Source organism: Echinops telfairi, unplaced genomic scaffold (assembly GCF_000313985.2).
Source record: "Echinops telfairi isolate 266 unplaced genomic scaffold, ASM31398v2 ScPeMD7_53;HRSCAF=182, whole genome shotgun sequence".
NCBI classification, from domain to species: Eukaryota; Metazoa; Chordata; class Mammalia; order Afrosoricida; family Tenrecidae; genus Echinops; species Echinops telfairi.
In genome coordinates this window covers 8838849-8864781 of record NW_022103951.1, presented here as the reverse complement: position 1 = coordinate 8864781, position 25933 = coordinate 8838849, and the positions used below count along the sequence as shown (strand labels likewise).

Sequence of the window (25933 nt, the reverse complement as noted above, 5' to 3'; positions counted from 1 at the left end):
CACAACCCCCCAAACAATTCGCCTTCTCAGGAAAACACAATTATTTCCAAACACAAGGGACCAAAATTCACTAAATCTTGGTCTTCTGTGTTTGGATATGCTGTTGTCAGGACAGACTAATAATTTTGGAACGCACTGGTATGTAGCACAAGCCCGGCTCTGGAAAGCCACAATGAAAAGGTAATCCTTGTTGTCACAAGCAGCTGGCTTGGAGCCCCAGTGACACAGCGTACCTAAACAAGCCATTGGCTAGCTGTGGCATGGTGGCAAAGTGAAAACAGTTTGACTTGGGGGACAGAGCAGGGTCCACCTTGGGTATTGATGACTCGTTCTGCACTAAGACCTTGTGCTGAAAGCCTGACCCCGAGAAGGCCGCCCCATGCCACACTTGGTCCACCTACCAGCAAAAGTTTCCGTGCTTGGGTTCACACCTGCCAGACGCTTCGAAGTTCCAAAATCCGAAATTTTCACCACTCCACTGTAGGTATTGACCAGGACGTTATCACCCTTTAGAAAAAGAACACCACGAAGCACTTGAACAAGGAAACAAACGAACGCATAACAGATTTGGACGGCAAGAAAGGGGTCACGGTTCAAGGACGGCTCAACTTCCCCACTGGTGCGTGTCATGCAACATCACACTTTCCTTCTGGAAGGCAGTCAAGCAGCAGGTACGATGGACAGCTGTCATCATTGGGTACAGCCCCACAGGAAAGGTCCTGGCTTAGAAAAGCCACCACCGACAAGCCAATCAGGGTGCAGTATAGCACCGATGAAACATACAACTTTCCTTTAGTTCTTCAATGCTTCCTCCCCACCCCTCCACTATCATCATCCCAATTCCACTTTACAAATCCACCCAGACCAGAGCATGTACATGGATACAGATAAGAGTTGGAAACACAGGGAATCCAGGACAGAAAAACCCCTCAGGACCAATCATAAAAACAGAGAAACCAGGAGAGTGGAGGGAAGGTGGGTGGAGAAAGGGGGAACCAATTACAAGAATCTACATATAACCCCTTCCTAGGGGGGTGGACAACAGAAAAGTGGGTGAAGGGAGACAGCGGTCAGTGTAAGACATGGGGAATTTTAAAAAATAAGTTATCAAGGATTCGTGAGGAAGGGAGAGTGGGGGAGGGAGGGGGGAAAATGAGGAGCTGATATCAAGGCCCCAAGTAGAAAGAAATGTTTTGAAAATGATGATGGCAAGATATGTACAAACATGCTTGACACAATGGATGTATATATGGATTGTGATAAGAGCGGTCAGAGCTCCCAAGAAAACGATTAAAATTTTTTTAAAAAAAGCAAACTACCTTTATGTCTCTGTGTACGATTTGGTTTTCGTGGAGATACTTAAGGCCTTCCAGGATCTGCTTGGTGTAAAACTTGATCGTGGGCTCCTTCATTGGCCCCCATTTTGATTGCAAAAGAACTGAAAGGCTGCCTAGCAATGGACACAACAGACCACTCATTATCAGGCTGGCAATGGGCCAGTCACCAGTTCACGGTGTTTCCGGTACCTGGTGCTGTGGTACCAGACCCACCCCGCGAGGACGGCCTTGCAGAAGAGGCCAGCTCTCGAGGCAGGCTCTGGTCTCTGCCTGCTGTCAGCTTCTACTCCTCTGGCCCCGTGGTGATCTCATGCTTGGCCTCGTGAACATCGTAAAGAAAACCCTATTCCCCAATGGGATTACAGCGACTGCTATAGACTGACAACACCTTTCAATCCAATTCGGTCCGGAGCAAGGGCCACACGCTGTGGAACAGGAGCCAATTAATGGCACCGGGGCTGCAAGCCCCGTTTTCCTCACACCAGGAATATCCACGAACCGCCACTTACACGTTGCCAAGAGCAAAGAGGGCAGAAATGGAACTTTCTGGAGCCTTGGTGTAAATCCTCAAAATCTCCCTCCCCTGCTGGCACACTCTTGGCAAGAGTTGGCTGAGTCACGGGAGGAACACCTCAGATGCTTAGCTGATGAATTTATGCTTGTATTCCAATAACAGTCAGAAGAATGGTGAGTTGAATTGTGAAGGAGACCTGGGGGTGCTCTGGGTTAGGCATTGGACTGCTTGCTGGGGTGAGTTAAAGGGAACCGTTTGCTACCTTGCAGATACATGTCCGAAACCCTCTCCACAGTCGCCACGAGTCAGAATGGACTCATGGCTGTGGGTCCGTCCTTACGATATTCAATAGTAATTATGGTGACTATTCTTGCAACGAGCACTTGAGCGCTGGCCCTCTGGCAGGCCCTGTGATCAGGATAGGACCTCGTTCTACCCTCCCTTTTTGGTCCAAGGGCACAGAGCTCCCAGCTCTGAGAAACCTTCAACTCCGGTACTGGGGGAGTTTGTTTCAGTTGGCCACCACTATTTGGCCTGCAATGCCCATTTTGAGAGATGCTGTGCCTCATCCCCCACCCCATCCTCCGTCATGCCACCTACAGACTCCTGGGGGGTGGGGTGAAAGCCTCAAGGTCAGAGACCAAGCTTTCCTCAGCTGGACCCACCGTCTCGGAAGAGACACCCACTCACACAGCGACCCACGTTTGGGCCTCCCAGGTTGCACATCTTTCCAAGAGCAGATCCAGGCTCAACGGACAACCCCCCACCCTCAAAGCCACCACCCACCTTGCAGTTAGCCGCCAGACAGCGCCCCCAGGGCTCCCGCTCATCATACCAGGGGGCTTCCCAAACAGTGGGAGGACAAAGGCAATGACAAAAGACAGAGACTCTCCTGGAGTCAAGGTCCGGCCTTCAGGAGACAGAAGGGTCACTATTCGAATGAAAAGCCCCAAGCAGAAACGTGCAAAAAAAAATGTGCCTCCAGCTCGGTTTAAAGACAAATGCTTGGGGATATGGGGTGGGGGTAGGGGTGGGGGTGGAGTGCAGCAGGGCAGACAAATCTGTTGCTATTCCATTTCCAAACGTGCGGTCTAGCCTGTCAGGCTCAAGGCCCTGCCATGACTGACCTCCGGGCACTTGCTCCATAAAGATCTTAATGTAGCCGTTCTCCGAGACGGAGCCGAGGTACTGCACAATATTGCGGTGCTTGAGGTACTTGTGCAGGGCGATCTCCTCGTGCAGGGGCTGTGAGTACCTGTTCGAGAGGGGAGAGTCAGTGATACCCTCCCACCCCTACCCCCCACTAGGGACCAGCTCAACTGTTTGGAAACCACTCTGCCTTTGACTCCGTCTATGAAATGGACACCAGCATGCCAGCCCTGCAGGGCCACTGGGGGCCCAAGATGACTTCAAATATGACCCTCTGAGCTCCAGATGCCTTTAATTGAGGGGGATGGGGGTACGGGTGGGGGGGTTTCTATTTTCTTGATCCAATTAGTGCAAGAAAATTAGAAGTTTTGGGATGATGTCCTTCTTTCAGTCTTATGCTGTCCAGACTACTGGTGGTGGACCCGGGACAGTGGGTAAGAAAAAGGTCGCTGTAGAAGGCAAGATGGCCCCCCCTGACTTGCCTGCTGTCTCTCTCGGGGATTTCTTTGATGGCGATTCGCACTTGATTGCTCAAATCTCTTCCGGCATACACGACACCGTAGGTGCCCTTCCCCAATACAACTCTGTCTCCTTTGGCATCGTGGTCATACTCATACTTCAAGGGGGGAGGTGGGGGGAGACAGGACAAAAGACACTTACAATGGGTGCTGGAGAACCCCCCTCCAAGCACGAGCCCAACCAGTACAAGGCCGTCAACTTCCTCGGGCCCCATGCTTGCCATCCAATCGTTCTTTCCGAGGGGTAGGAAGGCTTAGTTATCAGCAATGCGTCACATGGACTCCATGACACCAAGGCACCAAGATGAACCCTGCTGCCTCCCCCCGCAGCTCCCTCAGCCAGCTCACCTTTTTTGAGCGTCTCCCGCTGTCAGGCTCCAGTTAAAGAGTTCCCACAAGTGTCAGCAAAGAACCCCCTGTCTCTCTAGCCCGGGATCAAAGGGCAAGCAAATGAACAAGGGGTCTCATCACAAAGCCTGTACACTGGAAGTACTCCTCCTTTCGCTCAATCTGGCTCGCCACAAAATTTCAACGCACAGCGATTTGGCGGCCCGCCTCCCTGCACCCTCTTGCCTCACGTGGCCCCGCCCAGCTGCGCAAGCTTGATGATTCCAAATGAACTTCAGACAGCATGACGCTTAATATACAGCAGGAAGACAGCCATCAATAACTACTTCAGAAACGCAGCTTAGACAAACAAGTGTGTGTGTGTGCGCGCGAGAGAGAGAAAGATCAGGGGTCCCATGGACTTCGAGGGATATTCATGGCGATTCAAATTATTTCCAAGTCCCTATCACTGTCTGCTGACACTAGAAAGCAGCCCACTCCAAACAAGGCTTTAATCACCCACTTCGCTCTGACATGCCCCACCCCCCACTGTTACCCCCCAAGTGTACCACTCAGCTCAGTGGTACGTCCAGCCTTGACTCCAAATGAAGACTCAGTGAGCAAAAGGAATCTGATCTTTTCAGGAAGAAACCTCAAGGAATTTATATCCCAGTCTAACTTAAAAGTGGAGCAAAACCTCACTAGGCTATAGCCAGCCAGGAGAAGCTGGCTTAGCGACCAACCTCAATAATTAGGCAATAGATACACTTAGCTCAGTGATGATGGGTCATGGTTCAAACCCACCAGCCACTTTGGTGGGAGAGAGCTGTGGCAGTTGGCTTCCATAAAGACCACAGTCTTGGAAACCCAATAAGGGCACTTTGACTCTGCCCTATAGTCATCCCGGGTCAGAATCAGCTTGGTGGCAGTAAGTTTGCAGACTGGGGGAGTAACTTTGGGTGGGAGGTGTGTGGTCCAAAAATAGCTTACAAACACCCTACTTAAAAAATATTTTTTTTTCAGATTGTAATATTTCATATGCTGGAAGACAGAACTAAAGCTATGTAAGGTATAAATGAAACATCTGCTTCCAGTGGGGTAATTATTTTTTCATTAGGTATTGAGCACCCTAGTGGATGTTTTTCATAAAATAATTAAGCTTAGTTGATGGGCAAATGGTCCGTATGATTTCTGGCGGAAAATATCTCAAAGTAATGAGGTTCTTCTACAAACACACATGAAACTTGATCTCTGGCAAGCCATGGAAGTCGATGGCTCACAGGAGGGTTTTTAAAATGCACATCTATAAAGAATTTCCCCGAGAAGAGGCCGACAAGCCTTGTCTTTGCTGCTTACTCAGTGGGTTACAAAGTAGAACAAGGCTTCCACGACTCACCTCTAAGGTGTCTCCATCAGCCTCTCCTTCCAGCTCCATCGTAGTGCCCACCATGTTGGTTATCATCTCTTTGACCAAAGAGCAAAACCTAGAACAGCGAGCACCGCAAAGATGCTGTGATGGATCGCCACTCTTGTTCCACCACAGCAGTGGAAGGTTGTGACCCCAGAGCTCTCAGTCTGGTATTTAGTGTGATCTCTAAGTACATTGTGATTATGTGGATCTGACATGTTCTGAATTAAAATACAGTGAACCCTCGCCACTTCGCGCTTCGACTTCCGCGGCTTCACTCTATCGCGGTTTTTGCGTCACAGCGCATGCTCTGTCATTACTGCCACTGATTGGCTCATACTGTACACGCTTGATGCCATAAATAATATAATAAATAATAAATGATCATTGTAACGTCCAAAATGTTTTACTGTATTTTGCCTTTTTCGTTTAATAAATTGGGTTATACGAGTGTAATGGTGACTAAAGGGTGTTTTTTCATGTCCTCTATGCTCTAACTACGAAAATATTTGATTTACAAATAAGGAATCCTACTTCGCGGAATTTCATTTATCACGGTAGGGTCTAGAACCGATTAACCGCGATAAACGAGGGTTCACTGTACTCTTAAATACAACCCTCACCAAATTAGGAATCAATGCTAATTCTACATAAAGCATCACACTTAATGGTAAATGGCTTAAGGTTTCTGGGTTTTTTTTCCCCCCTAAGATCAAGAATAAGACAAGAATATTTGCTCTTTGCAATTCTCTTGAACATTATTATAGAGGCTCTAGCCTAGTGGTTCTCAACCTGCCTAGTGCCGTGACCCTTTAATACAGTTCCTCATGTGGTGGTGACCCCCCAACCATACAATTATTTTTGTTGCTACTTTATCACTGTCATTTTGCTACTGTGATGAATCGGGCAACCCCTGTGAAAAGGTCGTTCGGCCCCCAAAGAGGTCGCGACCCACAGGTTGAGAACCGCTGCTCTAGCCAGAGCAATTAACCAAGCAATAAAGCACCCTCATCAGAAAAGAATACCTCAAGTCATCTCTGTAGCTAATAAATCCATCTACCTATAGAAAACAAATTTTGAATAAATGGCTAAAAGACATTCAATGGAGACGTGATCGTCTCTCTTCAGCAAATGCTGTTGGAAAAACTGGATTTCTATTTACAGAAGAATTAAACAAGACCCATATCTCACTCCATATATAAAAACAAACTCAAGATGGATCAGAGACCTAATGTAAACCCTAAGACTATGAAGCTCACCAGTGAGAAACGGGGACAAATTTGGGGGTCCCAACCTGAGGCACAAACTCACTATCCATCATAATGGAAAACACACTGATGACAAAAATCATGGAGTGGGGCCTCCAAAAGGAAGACTCTTCTGTGCATCAAGAGAATGCAGACTGGAAAGAAATTTGGGCAATAACATATCAGACAAGGGACAAATATCTAAAATCTTTAGAAACCCTCAACATCTCAGTAAGACAAAGATTAATTACTCAGTTAAAAAGTGGATAGAGGACACAAACAGACAGCTCACCACAGAAGACATGAAGGCAACTAACAAACATATAAAAAATGCTGAAAAGTTAAAATATCTTTAAAGTGAACCTGATATGTATGTGCATATGTTATATAAACTATAGACATATGAACGGATTGAGCTCAAAATCAATTGTAGCCCTAGTCTAAGAACAATTCATTCTTATGACATGACCCAGTTCAATGCCTGCCCCCATGAAGTGATCACTGATGATATGGGTGCTATAGCAATGTGTGGTGAAGGAAGCAGATGGTGTGGTGCCTGGCTATCAGAAAGAGTAGTTTCTGGGGTCTTAAAGGCTTGTCTTAAGACAGGCAGCCATCTAAGTAAGGTGTCAGCTAAGTCCACACAGAAGCAGCACACAAGCCTGTGGATGTCTGTTTTTAGGGAGACAAAACACGTTGTTTTGGAGTAACGGAGCATTGCCAATCTATAAGCTACTCCAGGAAAAAAAATCATCACACGGAGTGAGAGAATAAGAAAATATGGTAGAGAAATTGTACTGCTATTTAGAACTGTCCTGTGGTCCTAATTATTTTTCAAAAAGGAGTTTACAGTTTTGTTCAGCCACTGGGTAAAGGATCTAAACACACACTGCTCCAAAGGATCTATACCAATAGTCAACAATGTCCACCTGAAAAGATGCTACGTATCATTAGCCACTGTGGTTGTGAAGAGTTGGTTCCTACTCAAATTGACCTACGTGCAACACAATGAAACACTGCCGGATCTTGTGGCATCCTCACAATCGTGGCTAGGTCTGAGCCCATTATTCTAGCCTATGTGTCACTACAACTTGTTGAGGGAGAGTCTTCCTCTCTCTTCCGTTACTGTATATACTCAAGTATTAAACTGACCCGAATATCAGCCGAGGCACCTACTTTTGCCACAAAAACAGCATTAAAAATGTGCTGAAAAACTCGGCTTATACACGACTATATACAGTAAGCATGACGCCTTTTCATCGGGGACTGGTCCCAGCTCATTAGCTATTCAAAACCGAAACCAAACCATCCAGTAGATTCCAATTCATAGCAAGTCTGTAGGACAGTGGTTCTCAACCTGGGTCGAACGACCCTTTCACAGGGGTGGCCTAAGACCACCCCTCTATTCATCTCCAGGCAGGTCCACCCACATGCAGATACACCTTCATACAAGTACCTGGCATAAAGACCATTAACTGTGCTACACTGTGCTTCAAGATAAAATTTCATTTATTTGTCATTAGAAATAAACATTCCACAATATAGAATTATGTATTTTTGTGATTCATCACTGTTTTAATTATGTTCACTTTGTAACATAGAAAATACATCCTGCCTATCAGACATTTACATGACGATTCATGACAGTAGCAAAATGAGTGATGAAGTAGCAACGAAAATCATGTTATGGCTGGGGGTCACCACAACATGAGCAACCGTATGAAAGGGTCGTGGCGGCACGAGGAAGGTTGGGAACCACTGCTGTAGGACAATGTCTATCATTTGGAAGAGAGTAACAAGTGTTGATGGTAAAAAAAAAAGGTCAAATAGGAAAAATGTTTCACATAAAAGGTTAGATAGTTGCCATCGAATCTTACAATTGTACGCAAAGTGAAAGGAAAGCGTATGCAGCACACACGCCAAAGCTTGTCCACAGCAGCAGTCTTCTGAATACCAAACAATGAAACCAACGCCTGCCCCTCAGGTGATGAACTGACCAATTGAAATGTGATCTATCCATACCCCACGGAGTCATAAGCCGTGAAGCGGAATGAAGTGCTGACACGTGCTGCAACGTGACGAAAGCTGGACAATACTACACTAATCAGCCTGGCACCAAGGACCACATATGGTACAGTCCTAGTTCTATGAGTGAAATGTCCAGGATAAGCAAGTGTATAGACCCCAAGTCGATTGGCAGTTACCTAGGGGCTGGGGGTGGGGTGGGGGGTGGGGAAGAATGGGAGGAGGAAATGGGGGTTGAATGCTAAAGGGTCAGAGGGAGCTTCACTTAGGGCTGATGAAAATATTCTAAAATAAGATCAGGCTATTCTGAAATCAAGCCTTCTGTGAAGTTAATTTTCGAACTATAGAATTGCATGTCTGAAATGACTGAATTGTGAACTGTATCCCAAGAAAACTGCTAAAACGTCTCTTTACGTTACAATGTCAAGAAAAGCCATTTAACAAATGCCTGTGTTCCCCGCCCCCTCACAAAGGCCCTGTGTAAATGATTCGCCGTAGGTGGCAGATACCCAAATCAGCTCTAACTCACCTATTACACTGCTCTTCAGTGGAAAAGTAGATTTGAAAGTCATCAGAATTATCGTGGACGTAAAGAAAGCAGCACCGCTCATCAAACTTGGATATGCTGTAAAATTCCAATGAGTCAGAAAACTTTTTGAACATATTACTCTACCAAGTTGTTAAAATTTGAGAAAAATGTAGCCCTTGTTTTTTAGTTACATTTTCAAGTCATTAATCTTTTAACACATCTCACCACCCACCCCCACCCCTCCCCATTTGCCTTTTCTTTCCTTAATTAAATAGGGACATTTATGCTTGACTTGTAGTCATCGATGGACTGTACTATGTATCACGAACGTACTGTATTTCCAGCACTGAGCAAGGCACGCGGGCAACAGACAACAGAACGGAATGTGGTCCCTACTCCCAAGGAACTGAGAAACGCATGGAAGAAATAGGAAAAGGCATTTGTGAAGGAATCCATTAAGATATCAAGGGCATTTCTAGACATGGGCAATATCTGAAGGCAGTTCTTTTGCCCAGATGAAGGAAGGAGAAATAAAAATTGCATCTCACTCAAGAAAGAGCTATCTGAGTCCATCCCTACCCAAGGTCCAACAGTCAAATCTGTCTGAGCATAGTGCAGGAGAATCCAGGGACCACACTGCACCCACGGAGGCATATCGATGTTAGATCATTCTTTCTCACCCTGAGCCCAAGTCTCTGCAATTAGCCCTTCGAGCAAAGAAAGTCACTTTATCACATGCCTTCTACCATCTTCTCTTTCTGACATCTATAGCTTCTTTGACCATTCCTTACTATGCTAGAGAGATTACAGGACAATCAAGGAGGTAAGACAGCAATACTACAAGGTGATTTAAAAAGAATTAAAACAAGGCTGTTCGTGAGCAAGTCCTCAAAACCAAAGTTTAAAGGAACTAACCACCAGCAGCGGTTCAACATTGGGAATGCTCAACCCCTGCTCTGCATCTCAGCTGTCCTGACTCCAAGTCACCCCAGGGCCTTGGCACATTCCCCACTGACGGTTGGCATGACAGCCAGAGATGCTGCTTTGTTTCTCAAGCCTACTAAAGATGACAAGGTACAAACGGAAGGTTCTAGACCACATGTTCCCGTGCAACCTAGTTCCCGTGCACTATATTTTTGAAAACTCCCGGTTCTTTATTAATAACGCTGCCATTTCTGGATGGTATGAATCAAATGCATCACTCTAATCTTAAACGGCCTCAACATTATTCTGCTTCAAGCATTCAAGACAGGTTGAGGCTACATCTGAAAGAATTAAGGATTCACACAACACTTCAATGGCTTATGATAGAATCTCAGAACGAGAGGAAGAACCAAAGTTCTAGCCTTTGATTTGATGGATCAAGAAGCTGAGGTCTGGTTGTGCGGTTTTCCCCCAAGGCCACCCAGCAGAAGTGGAGGTAGAACTCCTATCTACCTCAGAGCTGCTGTCATCCTCAGCCTTGATGTGCTGGCCCAGTGACGGGCACAGTTGAGAAGTCAGCCCTGCTTTCCAACGAGCATAAACTCTTGGTTCCATTAGCCTGCCTACGAGAGATCCCATTCCCAGGAGTTGCCAAAAAAAACCCTCCGGACTTCAGTTGAGAGTCTCTAAGTGGATGAGCATGACTGGCTCAAAGACGACATGTTTTATTCTTCAGATCTGACCTTGTTTTCAAGACAAGAGTTTTGTACACTGGATACGAGAAAAGCTACGTTCCCAAAGAGCCAGGAAACCTCGGGCATGGCCAAAAACAAAAACAAAAACAGGAAAGAGACCATTTTTGATTCCATTAAATAAAAAAAAAAATAGAAAAAAACCCGAAAACATGATTCATTATAGGTAAGTGGGAGCATTTAAAAGCCCCACACAACATCTTTATTTGTATGAAAGCACTCACCGGTTCTTACCTTATTGCCCTAATGGAAGAGACTGTAAAATTCCACTCATGGATTTGCTTCTGTAGGAATCAAAGGCAGGAGTTAATAGACTTTTTTTTTCAAAGCAAAGTGAAGGCAGGAATCATTTTTTATCTCATTCTGAGGTCAAGCGCTTCTGCTATTTTACTTTCAACAAGGAAGTAAGGGTTAGAGTAATATATTTGGATACCGGGGAGCACAGAAAATCAGCCCATGAATCATAAAGCCTCATTTGTAATTTTAATCCAATTAAGAGGAAATTCTCTAATTTTGAGATAAGGAGCTGAATTTGAATTAGAAATGCTAAGTGCCTGAGGTCTTTGGTTTTCTATCAACATGAGCAGCAGTGGTCATGGACTTGGTTCTGATTCATGGTGACCTTAGGTACCACAGAACCAAATGTTTTTAAACAAATGCCTACCTATTACAAAGCAACCCCCGCCCCTACCCTGGGAACACACTGCTTCTGGTGAAGAACCTATGACATTACGTATCTGAGGTATAATTTCCTCTTCGGGGAAAGAGTGAAAATCAAAAGCCATATAGAAATGATTAGTCCAATGAACGCTGCTCAAGAGCCTCAGTCTCCTGGGCCCGGAGACTCGAATTAGGGGGTACCTGGCACCCACTATCAATTGCTCTGAAACGGATCACATTCAACTGTCAGCGAGACAGAGAGACAGAGAGACAGAGAGAGAGAGACAGAGAGAGAGAAAATGTGGAACAAAATTCCCAATCTGTCATAAAATTAAAAAATCTCTCAGAAAAAAAAAAGACCAGGCTGACTGGTCACCTTGACCGGGGGAACCACCAAGACTATGTATGCAGGTACACTTCAGGTGTACAGACGAACTCACCCGCCAGGGCTCAGTCTTCAGGCAAACAACAGACGGGTTTCTGAGGGGAACAGTAACAGGAAGGGAGGCAAGCGTGCCTTCGAATAATCCACCACACACAATTGCCAAGGCAGCATTTCACCCGAGGACAGAGTTCGGAAGAGTTAGGGAAGGAGGCAGGATGGAAACCGGAAAGCTGGGGGGAGACAGTGGGATGTGCGAGGCTACCTTGGGGGGATTTCAATCAATGACAAAACAAAATATATATGAATTGCTCAATCAGAAACTGCTCTACTCTGCAAAAACTTCTCTCAAAGGACAAAAAAACCCCACCCCCCACCCCCAAAATCGGGAACTTCTATGTTTCTCAAAGACATTTTCATGGACAACTCTAAGCAAAGCAGTCCATCGATGAAAAAAATTAGCCTCTGTTGCTTACAAAGGGAAGTCAAAAAGGATTGTTTCAATTTTTGGGGGGGAAATTTACAGAAACCCGTATTAAACAAAAAGCTCAAAAAGCAAAGCGGTTATTTCTCAGTATGCCCTCCATCTGGGTCTACAAACTTCTCAAAGTAGTGTTCCCATCTTTTCAATCCCCCACCCCACCCCCCCCCAAAAAATCTGTGCTCTTCCATCTATGGGACCAATGGAAGCTTGGGCGCCCTCGAGGGATTTAAATCATGTTTTGTTTTTTGTTTTTGCTCTTCTTTGACCTTGAATGTGGGAGTCCCTGGGTGGTATGATGATCACATTTAATGCACACAGATGCTATGCTAACCAAAGGGTTGGAGGTTCGAGCCCCTAGGAAGGGCCTTGGAAAACAAGGGCTGGTTGATCGACTTTGTAAAATGCAGCCACTGAAAAGCCTGTGAGGCACTGTTCGACCCACACCCCTGGGGTCCCCATGGGTCAGCATCCACCTCCAACGCAACTGGCCCCCTTTCAGCCAACGGGTCCATGTCTGGGACTCTAGGAGCCTGGAATCCCTTTCCCGAGGGTAGAAGGATCAGGCCAGGAGGACCCAGATGCGCACGGCTACAGTACAGAAGGGAGCCCTAAACGTACATCCGCAGGAAGATGGTAGAAGAACTTAGAGCACATCCGTGCCAGGAGCTATTCCAGAGGAGGCAGGCAGGGACTGGCACATGAATAGTCAGGTGGATCGCTGTGTGCGCGTGGAGAGCTGTGTCCGTGCCGTGTGTAGGAGTTCAGAACAAGAAGTTACCAAATAAACATGCACAGCATGTTCTTTCCAGAAAATGCCTCACAGGTCACACCGCTCACGCACACATTGTATATGTATGTATGCATGGATGATCTCCCCCGTGTCATTCGGGACAGGAGGGGGCTTGTTTGTCCTTTATCCCGTCTCTATTTCCTCACGGCTTACCTTTTAAAAAGACTGTTTATCAGTCGTAGTGGGTTCATAGGTGAGAAAATAGGCATGGATTTAATACATAGGCACAAACCAGTGTCACCAAACACCAAAAAAGCAAACTCTTTATCATCAAGTCGATTCTGACTCATGGTGGTATGATGGTATACACAGAGGAAATAAATGAGGGAGGGGGGGAGCTTCAAAATATTTGAGGAAAAATGATGTGCAAAGATAATGGAGTTTTCCCTCTCGCTTTCTCAAGTCCCCTAGTATGTATGAGGCCGTATACAGTAGTTTACGCACGCGCGCGCGCACACACACACACACACACACACACACACACACCCTATGTGCCTGCAACACAGTTTATACCGAGACACTCATTGTCATCTGCTATGTCCTTCCGTTAGTGACCCGACCATCTCAGATAGGCCCGGAATTCCGAGGTTGGACAAGGGTGCCCGCTCTTTCAAATAGGAACGCAGACCCTCCTGCTCGGTTACTCCCCTCACCATTTCCGTGGGTGAGACATGCCACAAGGACACCGTCCTCTCCTCCGCTTCGTTGTTTATGGAGACATAAGAAGGCTGGTAGACTTTGGTTGGCTCTATCACCAGAACCTAAAAGAAGAACGCATTTCTGTAACATGGGCTCCCAGCCCAGTGGGAAGGTGGGAAGATTTGCCCGCCACGAATACTCATCTGGGACCTACTATGTGCCCGCCCTACTCCAGCAGCAGAGCACATCAAATGGGGCAGACAGGCTAACCGCACGCAATCAGTTGCTATGGAGCTGACGCGTGCTGACCCCATGAAGAGGAGGAGAACCGGGCACCACAGGATTGGGGGTGGCTAAGTTTTCAGAAGTCTATTTCTAGGTCTTTCTTCTGTAGCAACTCCAGGGAGACGCCAACCACCGATCTCCTGCTTAGCAACCAAGGGCGCCACCCAGGCCGATAGGAGAAATGACCTAAGATCCTAGAGAGCTGCCCTACGAGCAGAGCGGGGGAGCTGCTGTCAACAGGATGGCCAAGCCGGCCCTCTGACAAGAAGGAAGAGGCCGGCTCCACTTCTGATGAGAGAGTGGCCAGGAGTGTTGGCTAGAAATGCCTAGAGGATGAGTTAAATGGCATTTCATCAGTAATGTTTGACTCTATTGAGAGAGAGAGAGAAGGGGGGCAGGGGGCGGGTGGGAGAGGAGGCCGAAAGAGATTGTACTCAAAGCAAACAAAGCCAGATGTTAAATGTGCTCAACCCAGGTAGATTACGTCAGTCTCCTCTTTTTTTTTTTCTGTTTGTTTTTGTACTTTCAGGTAGCTTTGAAATATTTAATAATGAAATGATGATTTAAAAACATATGACTCAGGAACAGAAGCATCATCCCAGTCCTTTCAAACCGCTCCATTCTGATGGGAGGGCTTAATGAAATTCTTCGACACGGCCTGTCTCTCGGGGCAAGAATGAGGCACAACTCTGAAGTTCAGTATCGAGCCCCTGAGATAGCTCACCGGATGGGCACAATGTTCAAGAAAGAAAGAAAAAAAAAACACCTCAAGGAAACGCGGAAAACAGCCTGGCTTTTTGCAGCTCAGTAGTAACAAGGAGGCAACCACAGCTAAACCAGGAACAGCTTTCAAATGGAAAGAGCCCCGAAGCACCCAATTGTCACTGTCGGGGCAGAGTTGCTTCACTTTGGCCTTACTGACCGTTTGGGTAAATCCTCATCACGGGAGTTCGGTTGTGTGTGTAAGAATGCGGCCGGTGCTGTGGGCTGGCCACTAGGCTATCAGTTGCAAAAGATCAGTCATTCGAATCCACCAGCTGCTCCTCCAAGAGAGAACAGTTTACAGACTCAGAACCCTGACACTCTCCTATAGGGTCGCTGTGTCACAATTCACTTGATGGCGGTGGGGTTGGTCCAGTACCTTAGGAGTTCTGATGGCCCCATAGTTAGGAACTCAGATACTAATGGAAAGGTTGATGGTTTGAGCCTACCCACTGGCCCATGGGGGTATGGTCGGGGGGAGATGGTAGTCTACTTCCACACAAAAATTAAGCACACAAAAATGTCCGTTTTTGACATCAAGCCTGAGTCTTGGAGACCCTTTAGGACAAAGCAGAACTGCCCCATAGGAGTGGAAGGGCTATATAACCGTCACAAAAGCGACTCCCACAGCTTTCTTGCATGGAGCAACTGGTGGGTTTACAGTAAGGGCAACTTTTCTAGGTTAGCAACCACTGCAACACCAGGGCTAGTCTGAAAAAGACGACTTCTTGGAAACCCCATGGGGCAGTTCTATTGTCCTATAGGGTTGCTATGAGTCAGAATTGACACAGTGGTGGCAGGATTGAGTCTCAGCTTCCTGCGGTACATGTGGGATGTTTACCAGCATCCCTGGTCTCTAACCCACTAGATGCCAAGAGCATCCACCCTCCCAGTTGTGAGCACCCCAAAGGTCTCCAGATCCTGCCAATTATCTTTGGAGAAGCCACGTCACCCCAGCGAAGAAGTCCCATTGCAGAAGCTACAGTTGATGTAGCACTTCTCGAGCCACCACGAGGCCAATGGTTCACCTCACATGTTAATTTCCTTCAACGATGTCCTCCTTTCAGAGGATTCCATCATTCAAACCAGTTGCTGTCACATTGAATTTTGACTCATGGCACCCCCAAAGTCCGTCGCCTAGAACTGTGCCCCCAGGGTTGTCAAGGGATGCTTTTGCAGAGGAGGGTTGCCAACCCTTCCTGCTGACATGAACCTGAGGGCTCCTTTCAGCGCGCACAAGGGAGTCATCAGTTGGTGGGTGCCACACTCAGACACCAAAGTTTCTACTTGTATCGCAAAGGAATGAATTGAGCATGTCTTACTGGAAATCGGAGTCCACTGGTAACTTCATTGGTTGCCTCAAAAATGATGTCTAGCCAGAAGTTAAGCCGTTCTTGCCTCGGTGAATGTTCAGCAATGGCTTTCTTGAAGCGCTGAATTAATAAGAAGTTCTGAACTAAGGATCGCAGGTACCTGGGGTGGGGTGGGGTGGACAACACAAACACCGACAAATTCGATTCCTATGGAAATGAAATGCACTTGTACTCCCGTTAAAACAAACTCCCCAAACGCTTGTATTTATTTGTGCAGTAAAACCTGTGAGAGCCGGAACTCAATGGGGGCAGGGCTGGGATTTTTGGGTCTTGCAAGTTTTCTCTCCTTGACAGGGTGCCATCCTACCATTTCTCACTAGTTCTAGAAGCCCTGGTGGCACAGTGGGTACATGTTGGGCTGCTGTGAGGTCAGCAGCTCGAAACCACCATTCACTCCTTATGAGCTAGATGCAGCTTTCTACTCCCTTAAAGAGTGACAGTCTTGGAAACTCACCGGAGCGGTTCTACCCTGTCCTATAGGGTTGCTATGAGTTGGAAAAGATTTGATAGCCATGAGTGAGTGGGGAAAACAATTGAGGGTCCATTCTCTGACAAGTGTCCTGCCTGTTCACAGATCTCCTGTATTCATATTATATAACGAGTCTGTTGTGACCCAATTCAGGAACAGAAACCCCAGAACAAAAGGTATAGTAAGACACCATAACACAATCCCTCGGCTTGCATGGCTTTTTAACCAACAGTGGGTGAAACTTCAATTCGGGCACCCACTATCCACACTCGGGGGATTGGAGCACTACTGAAAAGAGCAAGTCATTTAAAATTCAAAGCAATTGCACAGGGATGTGATTTCAAGCTCATTATCTCGGTTCATTAGCTTTTGAAATAATAGATCCTCATGCAGTTCTAAGAGGAAGCAGAATGAGCTCTGCCATGTGCCCTTTCCCCAGCGCCTCCACCCCTCACCCCGGTGAGGCCACCTTGCAAAGTTACAGTACCATCTGTGTCAACAGGGATACTAGCACAGAGACGGACAAGAGGCCCAACATTCCACCCCCAAACCCCAAATTACAAATCAATTCTGACTCAGTGACCCGGTAGGGAACCCTGGTGATGTGGTGGGCTATGGACTGCTAACCTACAAGATCAGCTGTTTGAAATACAAGTCACTCTGAGGGAGCAAGATGAAGCTTTCTACTCCCATAAAGCAGCGGTTCTCAACCTAGGGGTCGAATGACCCTTGCACAGGGGTTGCCCGATTCGTCACAGTAGCAAAATGACAGTGATAAAGTGGCAACGAAAATAATTTTATGGTTGGGGGGGGCGGTCACCACAACATGAGGAACTGTATTAAAGGGTCGCAGCATTAGGAAGGTTGAGAACCACTGCTGTAAAGAGTTAAGAGTCTTGGAAACCCACAGGGGCAAGTTCTACTCTGTCCTTCAGCATTGTCAAGAGTCAGAATCAAGTTGAGTTTGCCTATTCCATCATCAAGGACCCCTTTTAAAGCCATACACCCCACTTTGACCCCTGGGGTAAACACTGATCTAAAACTCACTGTCATTTTCCTAAATAGTCAAAAAACAAACTGAGATTTGACCAGGTTGATTTTGATGTTCAAAATTTGGATCTGGCCATATGTAACCTAACTCTTTCTAATCTTGTTGTCAGACCGGGGGCGGGGCAGCGGCAAAGGTAGGGTGGTCACACCCTCTGGAGGCCAAGACTGCTGCCACCAGGCCTTACTGAGGACCACCCTAGCAGTCAGGAAGCCAGGGGCCCAAAGTATGGCATCTTCTTTTTGGAATCTGCTCCATCGGGCCCACATGGAGGAAAGCTGGGGCTCGGCCAGGCTCTTGTGTCCCCTCGGTCTCATAGAACATTGCAGAGGTTGATATGGTTTGGGGACAAGGTTAATGTCCTCTAGACTTATGAACAATAGTAACATACTGAAGATAGCTTGCAATAGAGGAAATAATGGCTACAAAATTAAATCAACCAAAGCAGCAGAGACCATTGATGGAGAAATCACAGGTTGTCTGGGGGTGGGCGTGAGGGAGGTATAACAGACACAGACAGTGCGATGCTGGGAAACAACTCCGGAGACCTGTCGTCTATGCTCACTTGTTTTCAGATCACACACTTCCTCCTCCTCCAAGACTGGGTCCCACGGCTTTAAGAGGCCTGCGCATGCACAGCAAGGCCACGGGTGACCCCGAAATGACCTAAAATAGTGGGTCCAGGACCAACCCAGGATCTGAATGAAGGATAAAGGAGCTGTGCACATGCTCATCTACTAACGCGGAGTATCTGAGAGGGCCTTGGAGTCCATTTAGAATGTTCACACTCCAACTTGGCCCAACCCTTGCCCGCACCCCGAGAAGGGGGGCCAGGAAAGAGCTCATAAAAACCATAGGACAACACAGACCGCCCCAACCAGAAACCTTGCCCTAAGAAAAACATACCGATTCTTGACTAAGATAACAGCCCTCTGAAAAGTGCTTCTTTTGTAAGGCCCAGGAGACCCTGCTGCCTATGGCGACTCTCTCCTCTGTCTCTCTTACAGGTCTCTATTTTTCAGTAAATGCCTTAAAGCAACTTTGACTTTCAAATCTTTTTGTCCATGCCTGTCTCCGAAAACAATACCCAGGGTCCTAGTTGTTGATTGGGGAGTATGATATTGCCCCAAATCTCCCAGATCTAGCCTTGGGAATCACCTGCCAAACAGTTTTGATTCACGCCAAGTTTGGTCTCCCGCGAGCCGAGAGCTGTGGTGGTGGAGGCTGTTGCTGTCAGGCATCAGAAGTCGGTTCTGACACTGCCCCACAAGACAAGCCACCGCCCCGGCATGTGCTCTCCTCAAAATTGTTCCTGTTGGAGCCCACTGTTGCAGCCACCATCTTGTGGAGGGTCCTTGTCCTTTTGACTGCCCCTCTGTTTACCAAGCGTAGTGTCCTTCTCAGGGACTGGTGGCTTGTGTTGTCATGCTGGAAGCCAGGGCATTGGTCATTTCAAATATTGGCAGGGTCACCCAAAGTGAACAGGTTTCAGCAGGGTTTCCAGACTGAGAACAGACGCTGGAGAAAGAATGGCCTGCACCACTTCAGAGGAATGAGAGTAAGGTTATCAAAGGGCAATTCCCGGGCCCCGTCCCATAGCTCCCTATGGGTAGGCTTCTTAGTTTTACTCTCTACTTTCTCCACTAATTACACTGTGTTCTAGTGCCAGAGAGCGGAAGGGAACAGTGGCTCAAGTGGGAGATTCTCATCTTCAGTGTGAGAGACCTGGGTTTGATACCCAGCTAATGCACCTTGAAAGCAGTGACCACCATCTGTTCTGGAAGAGTGCCTGCAGCTATGATGTTGACCAGGTATCAGCAGAGCTTCCAGACTCAGGTGGAAGCAGAAAAAGGGCCTGGTGAGCAGTTTCCAAAATCAGGTTATGAAAACCTTATGAGTGACATATGTTAAAGGCTGCCTCATTGACAAAGAACAGATATACTGAAGATTGCTTTGTTCTTGGGTACCTAGATGACCTAGAGAAGTTAATAAGGATGGAGATCCCAGTATCTCAGGGATAATGTATACAGGGGTACACAATGTGTTTGTGGGCGAGAGAGCAAGAGAGCGAGTGAGGAGCATGCGAGCATCTTTCCCTCCTGTGACAGTTGAGATATGTGACAACTTGGCTGGACCAGGATTCTCAGCGGTTTGGCAGTTGAGGCCTAGGAATCCCCTATGATGTTCCCTGTTAACATGGAATCAATTTCAAGATGGGATCTGTTGTGGCAGATTAGGGAAGAAGGCACCCCTCTTAATTCAGATCACAGCCCTGATACAACTGAAAGGGAGGTTCCTTGGGAGTGTGGCCTACTTCCTACAGACATTGTCCTTGGGAAAAGCTTGCTTGCTTTTTTACTAAGATTGGATCCTACAACTGACTCCTGGACCTCCAGTTTTCTGGAATTGAAGCCAACGGCCTGCCATGTTGCCTGCCACCACTGGATTCACCCACCTCTGCATGCAGTCTGTGGTGTTCCTGCCAATGCCGGGTTCATCAGGAGATGCCTCTAACTTCACATACACCCCATGGACTTGAAACTCGACGGGACTTATCTGCTTCTACTATGTTGCAAGCCATTTTCTTGATATCAAGTTCTTTGTGTACTTACATATATAAATGCCGCTGGTTTTCCTTCTCTTGAGAACCCAACCTAATACGCCTCTTGTCAGAGGCGTTATGTCAGCCTAAGTTTGCTTTAACGAAGAGATCAGAAGGGAAAACAACAATCGTCTATGGGTTTCAGATTTGCGCTTTCTTGCAGGTGAACATTTCAGCGCATCTGTAGCTACTGAGACGGATGGCAACATGCCAACGAGACTCACCAGACAGGAGGCTTCAGTTTGAACAATTTCTCTGCTGCCTGGACAGCCTTCCCGGCATCACTGGCCAACATGCTCACGATGAAGAACTGCCCCACATCCCAGTAATTGCTCATTTTCTCCAAGCTCCCCTTTCTTCCCAACAAGCTGTTCAGCCGGACACCTTAAATAATGTGAATGTTAGAGAAGTTAGAAAAAAGCGTGCAGGCTTTGACTGTGATGATGCTGGCCTTCACATATAAGAAAAGCAGGTCTTCTACTTTGGTGACTGTCTTGGCTAAAAAAGTAAACGTTTCTTTAGAAATAGAATGCCAGTTATTTAAACCTTTTTTTTCTTTTCTAAATGCTGAACTCATGTGATCAAAGCAGCAACATCTGCAATGGATCAAACAATACCAGTTGCCATCGAATGGTCAGGCTCACGTGTGTTAAAGTACAACTGTGTTCCATAAGCTTTGCAATGGCTAATCTTAGGCAAGGGGATCGCCAGGCCTTACTTCCTAAGTGCCTTTGGGTAGATTTTCAAACACCTCCAACCTTTTGGTCAGCGACCAGCTACATAACTGCTGACAGCACCCGGGGACTCACCACTCATAGCTTTACCTATTTTCCTTAGTTCCATGGATGTTTCAAATTGTTGCCCAGCAACTAGCAGCAAAATTGCGAGGTTGATTCCTGAATAGAGAGATGACTGTAGCTCAAATCCTTTGCGATACCTGTAATTAAAGAGCCACCGCATTCTTATTTTGCCATATTACATTGTAACAAACAAAGTGGACATAATGGTGCAAACCACAAGCAGGAAAATTTCTACCACATCCATTCTTCCCATTCAGAGGAGGGGAGGTCTCAAAGACCACGAGCAGAGGAAATGAAGGCTCTCCCAAAGATGGGACCCCAGGACTTTCTCTGCCTCGGGCACAGCTGTGCTCCAAACCCAAAGGCCCTGGCATCTAGGCTGGCACACTAGTGGATCTGTGCCCAGCAGCTGGGCTAGAGGCATCATTGGAGGTGGGCTGGCAAGATGGTCAGCTGGAGTTGCTGCCCATGTCCCATACACCCACAACCTCACGGCTGCTCCTTCTATGAGCCACCTGGCCACCTGCTGCTGCATTCAAACCCAGAGAGGACCCCACAGTACCTTTGGAAATCCAATCTTTAAATATCTGCAAGTGAATATCTGAGAATAATATTAGCATAGTACGGGATGCAACATCTCATGGTACGTACACGTGTTACTGATGAAATGAAACCAAAACCAAGCCAGCCAATTGCAAAGTGCAATTCATCGCAACTTGAATTGACACATGTCAGGGACTAGCTGCATGTAAAAAGTGTTCTTCTCTTCCCTGAGAAAATATGAGCAGTACAACCAGGAACACATTTCAATCACTGAAGTAATGCTGCATATGCATGCCTCTAAATGGCACTGGACAATGTGGGGGTCACAGGCTCAGGTTCCCAAGTTGTGGAGTAGCTAGGATCACCAGAATTAAACCGAATTGAGGCACCAGCACAAGCACTCTTCCAACAATGGGAGCTGTTGGTTTCATCTCCAAAATACAGCAAGATTCCAACTTCTCATGACCACCACCCTGTCTCCCCACAATTACTGCAACAGCACCCATCTGTTTCCCAATTCCATCCCTGCCCCCAGGGCAAACCCTTTAATGGCTACCAAATCCTCCCATCCCAGCAGGGGTGCTGAAATACGATTCTGTCCCCCCTCCCACCAGAGATAGAGTCCATTTTGCCCACTGTCTGAGTCTCGGTTAGTCTGAAGTCGCCTATAACCCGGAGCCCGCGGCAGAGGTGACATCGTGTGAGTTTTCGTAAGCCAAAGCCTGTGCTTTCCACCTTTGCTGCATTTCCAATACAGCCCGCCCCGATGGGAAGCTGGTCTAGCTGGTGAGAGGCCCCATGGTGGAGAACTAAGCATACCACCCACCAGTGAGAGCCCTTGGTCAGCTGACCCACAGGTAGGGGTGGGTCATGCACCCTTCTAGGGACTTCCATGCTGCGGACACTTCAAGTTGACTTCACCTTCAGGAGCCCAGGCAAAGCCAGAAGAGGACTTGCCTGGTCAACCGACAGAACGATGGAGGAAAAACCATTGCTTAACCCACTAGGAGGAGCTCTGGAGACATAGTAGTTACATGGTGGGCCACACCAGACGCTCCATGGGAGAAAGACGACTTGCTACTCCTATTAAGAGTTACAGTCTCTTGTTCGTCAGAAACATGGGTGAAGGAAGATGGCGGACGGTGTGAGATATGATAATAATAACGGATCATTTATCAAGGGTTCATGAGGGTGAGGGAGGGAAAAACTGAGGAGCTGATCCCAAGGGCTCAAGTAGAAAGAAAATGTGTTGCAAAGGCTGATGGCAACCAATGTACAAATGTGCTTGACACAGATGGATGGATGGATTGTGAGAAGAGCTGTAAGAGCCCCCAATAAAATGATTAAAAAATAAAATTAAAGAAAAGGTCTCAGAAAGTCACAGCAACAGTCTTACCCTGTCCTATGGGGTCACTATGCGTCAGCGTCGACTCGATGGCAGTGAGTTTGGAGTGGGCGAAGTCACGGTCGAGATCTGGGGGCTGTCTGTTGCACAGCACAACAATTATACCCCCACCAGTTCATTCTTTGCGCAGCAGTGAGAACAGCCCGTCCCGTCTAGTCACAGCTCAGCTCAGCACCCTCCAAAGCTCAACTCACTGCACTCAATCGTCCAACCTAAAACCCTTTTGGCCCCGACAGGTTCTTCACGGGCCTTCTCGCTTCTCATTCCTTGGTATTCTGTCCGTTGTTCGCTCCTGCTGCCCTTCCTCCTCCCTCGCCAGTGTCCCCACCCCCACCCGCTTCTTCCTCAGGGGCTCTGTTCTTTTTTCACTCTCTCCTGCCGTGCTTTTTCACCTCCTTCACATTTCTTCACGTCTACCGACCTCGTCATTTTAAATTGCAAGCCCCCCCTTCTTTCCCCGCTCATCCCCAACTCCCACAGTCTTCCTTTGCCCCACAGCCCTCCCCGCTAGTTGACAGCCTAAATGTTTTCTCTGTCCGACTGCCCTTACCAGCAACACAAGGCCCAGGAGTCGGAGTCAGGCCAGCGGGTTCCCAAAGCGGTCGTCTTTACAGGAGCAGAATGCCCTGGGTGTTCTCCCACAATGCCACCCGGAGGGCTCGACCCACCAAACTTTCAGGTTAGCAATTGAGCACTTAAAACATGGGTCAAATTCTCTGCTGTGCCCCTAACATGGCAAAAACTTCCTAGCATGAGTAGACGCTCAATAAATATCTCCTGAATAAATCAACAGATCAATAGCAGGAGTAGAAGCTACTACACAAGGATCTGCAAGGGGCAGCTGGGAAGAAGTGTGCCGAGTCTTCCTCTGACCCCATCCCCGAGTTGCCCTGTGAGAAAAGATCGCCGTCCAGAAAATACCCTCTCTGAAAGGGATTCTGGGAACCTCAATGCCATCTTTACTATTTTGTTTTCACTTGTTGACAGATAGGCAGATGCTCATCCATAGGGACAAGATCTGGCCCCTGAGCTTATCTGACACACTGTCCCTTGCAGAGACCACATGCGGCTGAAGGCCGAGGGCTTACCACGCAATGGCGCTGTCTCGGCTGGAGTCGTCCGTACAGTCAGAATCCAGAAAGATGTCCTTGTAGATCCTCCCGCACAGGCAGAACATGTCCGGGGCTGGGTGGTCACAGCTCTGCAGCACCTGGAGCATGACCTGAAGGGCCTTCTCCCGGTCACCCCCACTATTCCTCCTGCAAGGCACAGGCCACCAACATCAGCAGGGTTGCAGTCATGACACACTGGGCAGAAGGGACCCCGTTTGAGCAAGGCAACACACTCTAAGTGGGAGTTTGGTTTCGGGTGTAAAGGTGGCTGCTGCTGCTGGAGGGCCACGTCAGTAAGGACCATCAATCCTTACACTTGACCCTTCCTGTTTAAAATGAGACCCAGACTGAAAAGCATAAGCAAATTCTTTTCCAGGTCAAAAAAGAAATCTGGGAGTCTGGAAGAGCCTGGTATGCATGCCAAAGCTGGGCTGGGCTAGGGTGACACATGAGGACTATGGCAAAGAACACGGACTATACCACGGACTGTCTGAAGGATGACCGAATTGTCTTCAAGGAACTACAGCCAGGATGCTCCTGAGGAGTGAGGATGAACAGGCTTTTCTCCCTTCCTTTGGTCATGTCAGGGGGAGGGGGGGGGGCGCGCCTGATGTCTGGATGTTTTAGAAAACCAAAAAAATACCTTCATTGCTAGAGTTATTTCTAGGAACCCAAGTCAAAAGGCCCAATGCAGTTTTCTGACTCTCCTCGGGGGCCCAACTGCAGAAAGTCAGGATGAACGCTGGGATGCAGCTCAGCATTTCCCTGATCGGCAATGCCCTGGCAAGGTCAGTGGTTCAAACACACCAGCCAGTTCTCAGGAGAAAGAGGAGGTTGTCGATTCCCATAAAGATTTACCGTCTCAGAAGTCCTACAGAGATCCTGTGAGTGGGAATCCACTTGATGACGTAAATATAACTACCAGCATAGAAGAGGGACGAAGGGACAGGGAACTTGTAAAATCGCATCATAGGAATATGATGAGCAAAATCCAGAACGCTGGACATTCCAAAGGCCAAAAGCTTCTTCAATCAGTTATATGGAAAATGAAAAAACGAGATAGGAAAACCTAGATATCTTGTCTGGGTTGTCATTCAAACAGAAAGCAGACAGACAACTGGGAAAATCGAACACCAACACTGAGGGATGAGTGCTCATTTTTAGGCAAGATAATATCAACCTCATTGTAATTCTTTTTAAAGTATGTTTAACAACCACTGGCCTATCTATGGATGAGATGATTTTGCTTCCTAATAAATTCACTGTTGGGCAAAATTCAGTGTTCAGGGAGTGGGTGGGAGGATGGAGGGACAAGACTGACCATGCGATGATAATTACTGAAGAGGAGTCCAGTGTGGGAGTGCCTGCTTTTAACTGTGCTTGAAATTCTCCATTAAAAACAACATTAACAGGCACCTATCAGACTGCCTGAACAACTAATTCTACTGCTAGAATCTCTAACACAGCAACAATTTGCACACACAACCAAGAATTTGGAACATATTCATTGTATCGTTGTCATTATGAAAATTTTGAGATGACTCAAATTCCATACACAGAAGAATGGCAAAATATAGCAATGGAATTATCTGTAAGAGTAGCAGGCAACTGTATGAAATTATATAGAAAAATTCCCATACATTTCACTGGAGGGAAAACAAAACATCCAAGTATAGCATGAAGAAATACTGTTGACATCTATGTTTATCAGCATAGACTAAAGCTTGAAAAGGTTTTTTTTTAAATCACTTTACTGGGGGCTCATACAACTCTTCTCACAATCCATACATACATCTATTGTGTCAAGCACATTTGTTGCCATCATCATTCTCAAAACATTTGCTTTCTA

General features: G+C 47.0%; 1 protein-coding gene across 1 annotated transcript in view; it reads right to left on the bottom strand.

The window, feature by feature from the left end:
* MAP3K15 (mitogen-activated protein kinase kinase kinase 15) overlaps positions 1 to 25933 on the bottom strand; it is a 76481-nt gene that overhangs the window by 22288 nt on the left and 28260 nt on the right. Inside the window, exons 6-17 of the mRNA XM_004709998.3 lie at positions 24061 to 24231; positions 21049 to 21161; positions 20449 to 20608; positions 16055 to 16205; positions 13700 to 13807; positions 10965 to 11014; positions 9055 to 9150; positions 5242 to 5329; positions 3483 to 3616; positions 2979 to 3106; positions 1320 to 1450; positions 402 to 507 (exon numbers count right to left, since the gene is read on the bottom strand). Coding sequence (XP_004710055.1) covers positions 402 to 507; positions 1320 to 1450; positions 2979 to 3106; positions 3483 to 3616; positions 5242 to 5329; positions 9055 to 9150; positions 10965 to 11014; positions 13700 to 13807; positions 16055 to 16205; positions 20449 to 20608; positions 21049 to 21161; positions 24061 to 24231 — 1436 coding nt within the window. The remainder of the gene's footprint in view (positions 1 to 401; positions 508 to 1319; positions 1451 to 2978; positions 3107 to 3482; positions 3617 to 5241; positions 5330 to 9054; positions 9151 to 10964; positions 11015 to 13699; positions 13808 to 16054; positions 16206 to 20448; positions 20609 to 21048; positions 21162 to 24060; positions 24232 to 25933) is intronic.